The sequence below is a fragment of the Diplotaxodon limnothrissa genome, linkage group LG10 (assembly GCF_057381915.1).
Source record: "Diplotaxodon limnothrissa isolate DT_005_m linkage group LG10, D_limnothrissa_male_GT1.1, whole genome shotgun sequence".
NCBI classification, from domain to species: Eukaryota; Metazoa; Chordata; class Actinopteri; order Cichliformes; family Cichlidae; genus Diplotaxodon; species Diplotaxodon limnothrissa.
Window position 1 is genome coordinate 34,575,782 of NC_140605.1, and position 7,342 is coordinate 34,583,123.

General features: G+C 36.3%; 1 protein-coding gene across 1 annotated transcript; it reads right to left on the reverse strand.

Moving 5' to 3' along the window:
* Window positions 1-4,829: 4,829 nt before the first annotated feature.
* LOC146624791 (complement C1q tumor necrosis factor-related protein 3-like) lies at window positions 4,830-6,013 on the reverse strand. Its single transcript, XM_085364139.1, has 3 exons — window positions 5,809-6,013; window positions 5,209-5,340; window positions 4,830-5,107 (listed from the first exon to the last, which is right to left on the reverse strand). Exons 1-3 carry the CDS (start codon window positions 6,011-6,013, stop codon window positions 4,830-4,832), a joined length of 615 nt encoding a protein of 204 aa, XP_085220265.1.
* Between the last annotated feature and the right edge of the window lie 1,329 nt (window positions 6,014-7,342).

Genomic DNA, 7,342 nt, shown 5'->3' on the forward strand with positions numbered 1-7,342 from the left:
ACTAAAGCTAATGAGCCGACATGATCTGATCAGCTATTAACCTTCTGCTCCATCTGCTCAGCTTGTTAGTTTAAAGCAGATAACAGTCGTAGAAATCACTTCTATTTAGGTTTTTTACAAGATGTGTTCACGTCATGCAGCATCTCAGATCCTCCATCACATCTGACGTTAACAGGCATGAAAACTGAAAATAAGTCCAAGCTGTCTTTATGTCAAAGAGCTGATATTTCTGATCAAATGTGAGGACTGAACGTTTGTAAAAAGAAATCAGGATGTGCAGCAGAGCTCAGAGTGAAGTGAAACATGTCAGCAGATTTAAAAGTATTTCAAACTCAGTCGTATAACTGTGAAGAAGTTTAATTACACATTTAACCCGTGACAGAGCTTAATATCGGGGAAAAAGCAATTTCAATAGTAAGTCTCAGTTTTTTGTTCAAAAAATAAAAAAACTTTGCTAAAAAGTCCTGTAGTTATAAAACTGAAATTTTTGTTAATTACAAAGAAAATTTGAGATTTCTTTATTTTTAATGTGGACAAATGGTATAAAACTACCTTTCTATAGCATATTATAGCAGTTTGTTTTATTACTTAATAGCGGCCGAGTTCTTTATCAGCTGGAAAAACTGTAAAACTCATGAATATGAAGTTAAAACTCGTGCCCTCCATCACATTGTTCAAAGTCATTCAGTGAGGTGGCTTAGAGACTTTGGTGGGCCAATTCTGGCCCCCGTGCCTTATGTTTGACAACCCTGAACTATTCAGACAGCATGAAACACAAAGACAAAAGCTTGACTGTCCTGATGTTCCAAATATTTTATTGTAGTTATGGGTCTGAGATGACTTCAGCTGTTTTCAGTCACGCAGTGAGAAAGAGCCAGAGCCTCATCAAACCATCTGCCATGCAAAGAGTGCTTAATGGGTGTCAGAGGTGTGCTGACAGAGCTCTTGTTCCAGCTTGTTAGTCACTTAAAGAAGAAGCTCAACTGACCAAGAAAGAGCGTTACCATGACGAGCTGTCCGTGACGAAGGAGGACGCGTGTTTCGGACAACTTCTCAAAGTGTTTTTCATCTGCATCTACAAATGAACCAGAAACCAGAGCCGCTGTCACCCCACAACCAAACCATAAAAACATTTTCTGCACAATGGATGGAAATTCACTCCATTAAACACTAAATACTACAGCTCAACTTTTATCATTTCTGCTCTTGATTTTCTTTTTCTAATTTTCTTTTAATTCATATTTTGCATTCATTAGAGATACAAGGAATCGGTGTCAAGAAGATGCATTATATTTATGATAAAGTGCAGTTTTAGCTGATATATGTCAGATGATTATTGTAGACCTGTTTCATTATTTTCTATTGTAATGTTTTCTGTAGTAGATTGTGATAGATTAAACAAAAATAACAATGGCGTCATGTGTAAAATGTAAATCAAATAAGAATTTTTGGACTGTTTCTTATACATTTTTATCACTGAAACCAGGAAAAATATTTAAAATTTCTTTCAAAACTGGTGTTTTTGTCAGGGTTCCTGGGTGGTTCACCCAGTGTTTTCAGTTTTGTTCATGTTCAGTTTATTTTGTCACTCGTTCTCATTTCCTGTTTTGCTGTTCCAGTTACTTCCATGTGTCTTTACTCAGATTAAGTTCAGCTGTTCACTCACCGGTTTCTAATTACTCATCACCCAGCCTGTACTTAAACCCTCAGTTTCGCTCAGTCCAGCGTCTTGTCATTGATGTTGTCTGCTCCGCATGTGTGAGCTCGGTTCAGCCAGCTTAAGTTCTGCTCGTCCCCTCATTATAATAAACTCCAACTCTCACCATGGGTCCTGCGTTTGGCTCATCTCTTCCTCTCATCCACACACATCCCTGATAGTTTTTAGTTTAATTAAGCGTACAATTTCCCTTTATAAACTGAAACCTGGTATCCTATAGTCAAGAAACATATCCAATAATGATTTCTTATATTAATTTAACATTTCTAAAAGTGAGACTCAAGAGAAATACAAATCGAAAATGCAAGGTGGTTTATTTTGGTCATAGTGAAAGGTAAGGAATCTCGGAGAAATTAGGCATATTTAATTGTAATAAAATATTGATTCTTTTAATCACTGTTGTGCTTTTTAATGTAAACTTCTCATGTTTTGCATTCAGCATCCTAAAAACATACAAATTACCAAATATATCACATGAAGTGCATTTTTTTAAATTAAATATTATATTTAAAGTGAATATGAGTTTAATATGTTGTCTTTGATATAGTGAAACAAAGACAACATATTAAATGTTTTTAGAAACATATTCTATTTTATTTTGATTGTGGTAACTTCATAAAAATGGCAACAAAAGACTGATGAATTTATAATACTAAATAAAAGTATTATACAGTACTGGAACATCTCATAGCTAACATGGCGGGGTGTCATAATCAGCTGAGGAGGGCTTCCCTCCCCCCTTCAGTGCTGTGGGGGCGGGGCATTAGAACACATAGGGAGGAGCAACTGTATCTGAAAGTTTAGGAACAACATGCGCTGCAGGGAACGTCTTGATTCTGCTCTAAATGAAACATTTTTCAGTATTTTACATGTCGTCTTTTTCTGCAGTACTCTGTAAATGATTTGACATAGATATTTTTTTCACTTTGTTTCAGTTTTGTTGGAAATATAATTGTGTTAAAGCATCTTCATGGTGTTTTTTTTTGTTTGGTTTTTTTGTTACAGCTATAAACTGTAGATTTCAGATTCTAATTTCAGATAAAGCTCCATTGTTGTGTGACTGACAGATGATTTTAATATTACTTCTGTGGTCAGTGATTTGATAAGATAAGACTTTATTGATCCCACTGTGGGGAAATGTGTGTGTTACAGTCTGGCTCGTTGTGTCCTGGGCAAGACACTTCACCCGTTGCCTACTGGTGGTGGTCAGAGGGCCCGGTGGCGCCAGTGTCCGGCAGCCTCGCCTCTGTCAGGGTGGCTGTGGCTACAATGTAGCTGCCATCAGCAGTGTGTGAATGGGTGTGTGAATGGGTGGATGACTGGATATGTAAAGCGCTTTGGGGTCCTTAGGGACTAAGTACAGCGCTATACAAATACAGGCCATTTACCATTTACCTCAGCTCAGGTAGAGATAGCAGAAGGAAAATACAAAAAATACAAAACAAATAAGATAATACACTACATACAATGGCAGCAAACGCAGAATGTGATTATGGATACAGGGTTGTGGAAATATGCAAGAAATAAATGTAATTAATCTACCATCACTATTACTAAGTAAGTCATAGATATCTATAAGTATGTATAAGTATAGACACTGGTCCAGTATGGTTGCACATCTGAATATGTTTATGATATGTGCACTAAAAATAACACAACTTTTCCACTCCACATGTTGGCGTTATTATTACCTGGTTTCAGTGTGTTGATTATGTGCCCAAAGAGGGGCTGTTTACACCAAGCTTTCAGCTACACAAGTAAAAATGATGAGAATATGTTAAATTTGGAGTCAAATGGTTTGCTCTTTTATTCTTTCTTTTTTTCCTACTTGATAACTGACCACATGATGGTGCCATTGTCCCATCGTACTGTAAGTACAGAGTATGGCTGTGAACTGGAAAAAGATGGAGAGAAAAGAGATATTTTAAAGTGCCTAATGTGAATCAACTGGAAAGTAGAAGCTGAAGAGAATGGAGAAAGTAAGTAAAGTGTCAGGAATGACATTGTAAAAGAAAACCAGAACAGGAGACTGACATCAATAAAGAGCTGAGAGCTCTGCTTACAAGTCTCTGCAATACTAATTCCACACATAACACATAACTTTCAGGCTCTTCCATTTACTGATCACTACTGTGTCTTAAGATTTTATTTGAATTTGGATTTAAAAGGAGTGTTTTAGTTATTTTAAGTGAACCAAACAATTTCTAAATGCCTAGAAAATTCCTACGTGACAGGTTTTTATTAATCATTCATAAAAGATGAACTAACTCGATCTTATACTGTAAAACTGATAATTATCAGCAGGAGATAAAAGCTGTCTATTGTTTGTTTACTTTTCCTGCACAGATTTGATTCATATTTTTTCTCTTGTTGATCCATGTACATGGACATATGTAATATTAACATTTGAATGGATTCATGTTTTTATAACTAAAGAAAACTATATTTTTATACCTGAATATAAGTGATTTTTCCATTGTATATAAGAGGTAGCTGATACTTTATTATTCATCTTTAAAATTAGTCATTGGTCATTGTTATTAATGTTCCTGTGATATGATCTGAATGGATTGTTTGCCAGCAAAGTAATCAAACACGATCATTGTGGTGATACAGATCTGGGTTTAATGATACATGACATTCAAACATATTTTCAAAGAAACCATTCTCTACTTGATCAGGACGAACAAGAAAAGTAGATGTATTAAAGACATTCTTGTAGTGGGGCGATGGTGCAAAACACCCCCACTGTACTGGCCTTGCTGTGGTTGTATAAAACCATATGTTTGGGAAACCTGCAGTCAATATTTAAACATGTGAGTTGGAGCAGAAAAATGTCTAAAATATTTTTTATTAGATTAACTTTGGAAAGAGAAACTAACTCAAACCCATTTTTATTACTGTCTATTATCACATGTATGTAATCCAGATATAGATGCAAATATAAAAACATTTCAACATTGTAAGTCAGCAGTTTTAGAAACACACACACACACACACACACACACACACACACACACACACACACACAAACAAAACCTTGAACCAATCCAATCTGTTTTACTTCTGAAGTGTGAGCTCCAAACAGGACGTTATAGAGCTGTCCCACTGGTCACATGGTGAAAAGTAGGTGACCACTGAAGGTGGTGTGATGTCCTTGACTATCACGTACCCTTGCATTAGCAGAGAGACGTAAAAAAACATGATCTCCAGCTTCTAGAAGCAGTGAGGCTCCATTAGAGGAAGTCCAAAAATGGGATGGTTGAAGTTCAAGTATAATAAAAATTCGCTCTCCATTCTTGAACAACTCAACCCGAGTCATAATGTCTGCATATCCATATGCATGGCACTCAAAGTGGTAGACTCCTCTCACTGGTGCAGTGAAAATACCTGTGGGACATTTGTTTTTGTCATGTTAAATCAGCTGTTAGAACATCTGGAACATCAGCCTGACATCAACATAGCCGAGAAGTGACATTCAGTGTTATTACCTGTGTATGGGTTGTAGGCATTTCCAATGTTTGTGAAAACCTGTTTAAATATCAGAGTAGTATCTGTGTTAAAGGGTCCAATGTCTAGAGTGCCTCTATCCAACAAAGAAGTCGAGAAAGCCACCTGTTTATCTGAGAGAGAGATATGTCATTATTTCACAGTTTGTTTTTTTTGTTTTTTTGTTTTTTAACTTTATGCTTTGTAATTAAACGTGTCACAAACATCCACAGTTACCTTTTCATAGAAAAGATCAGACTCATGACTTGCACACATTACCTTGTAACTGTTGCTTCAACTGGTCAATCTCAGTTTGCTGCCTGTCCAGCTCCGTCTCATGTCCGTCCAGCTCTTTCAGCTTTGTTGAATGATCTAAAAGTGTAAAAAATAATTTTACGAGTTTCACTTCACTGCACAGCTAATTTTAGAGCATTGTCCATAACATAAAAGAAAGTATGCTGATTATTTCAGGGTTTTTTCTTTCTAACTGGACATTTTCGTAGTGACATTGGCACTTTTATAAGACAACAGTGAATATAGAAAAATGAAAGCATATGGAAGGTTTCCTGTTACTTCTCTCACTACCTGACATGATACTGTACCTTGATTTTCTTTCTGTAGGATCATGATCTGTGCTTTCTGCACAGCCAGTGAGACTGCCATCTCTCTGAGCACAGCATGGATGTCCTGTTGACAGGGTTGTTGGTTTGAAATCTGCTGGTCAACAATTTCATTATCTGCCTCAGTCGGATTTGTGGAAACGGAGCAGACCAGAAGCAGCAGCGAGAAAAACACCATGATCTCCATTCTGTCAGTGAAAACTCAACAGTATCTGTGTCATCTGCAAACCTGACTGACTTTTATATTACACAGTTATGGTTATGTAGTAATGATTTCATTGGTTTCAGAGATTCTTTGATAACTGAAGGCATAAGTAATCTTAGTGAATGAATCATTAATCATTATGACTTTCAGTCAGAAGGACACAAACGCGTGACTATCAGTGATTGTCTGCTGACAGTAAATTGTGTCGGGACATGTGCTGGTTTAGTTCATAGCAAATAAGAGCAGTTTAAATGACTCTCATGAAGTTTTCTACTAATTCAAAAAGGTAATTAGTCTGGAAACACAGATGTAATGGAGTAATTACCTTTTCCATGTGTGAATCCTGCCGACCTTTGTTTAGAACTTTCACATCCTTCAATGTTGCTGACTCTGTACATTTTGCAGTTATTCATTTAATTATTAATCAGAGATCCACATTAATAATTTAATATATTTTTGATGATTTGCTGGTGTATTGTTTGTTTGCAGCTGAATGATGCAATTCTGAGTTTTCACAGTTTTCAAATAGAGATTCCCAATACCAACAAAAACAGGAGTTTAAGCAACAGTGGAATCATTTCTCTGGAGCTGTTTTTCACTGAGGGGTGCTGTTAAGAACTGAGTTTTGTAAAAATGTTTCGGAGCCACATTTGAATCCGTTTCAGGTCTCCTGCTGAGTTACTTCATACTATAAAAACATACTTTGAAACATGATTATAAATTTTCTTTAACCAAATTGAAAAGAATGAGAGAAAACAGTTCACACTTTCAGTCACTACATTTGTTTTGGTACCAGTGCAGACAAAGTTTGCTCTACTTTCCTGAACACCACAACACTCGTACCATGTGAAGATTATCCACGTGCACCCTCACACCACCTGAGCTTTATATTGCACAGTAAAAAGAGGCATGGAGGAAATACGTGTCTCTGATTTTAATGATGCAAAGTACAGCTGATAATGGTGTGAAATCTTTGCTTTGACTGTAAATGCTTAATGTGTCAGTAGTAGATGCACTTATCATTATTAGACTTTATAAATATGGTTTTCATAACAGTCGGTGTACAGCTACTGTTGTAGCCTGTTTGCGTGTGTTGTGTGTTTTTGTATTGAACAAGTGGATTTAATAAGTGTTGAGGTAAACCTGATGATCTTGAACTGTTATAGGATGCCTCAAATTGTTCTTTATGTAAAAGCTGGATGACAATGAGTTAGATGTAATTTGTTGTCTGGAATTGTTGTTTTGCTGATATTGCAATAAAAGTTCAGGAGAGAAGACTCAGAGGTGTTGTTGCTGTGATGCTGAAACCTG

Excerpts from the sequence above, each read along its gene's own strand:
- LOC146624791 (XM_085364139.1), bottom strand. The coding sequence starts at position 6,013 with ATGGAGATCATGGTGTTTTTCTCGCTGCTGCTTCTGGTCTGCTCCGTT. Across the intron at positions 5,341-5,808 it reads CCTACAGAAAGAAAATCAAG|ATAAACAGGTGGCTTTCTCG; the intron begins GTACAGTATCAT and ends TCTCTCTCTCAG. Across the intron at positions 5,108-5,208 it reads TGCCTACAACCCATACACAG|GTATTTTCACTGCACCAGTG; the intron begins GTAATAACACTG and ends AATGTCCCACAG.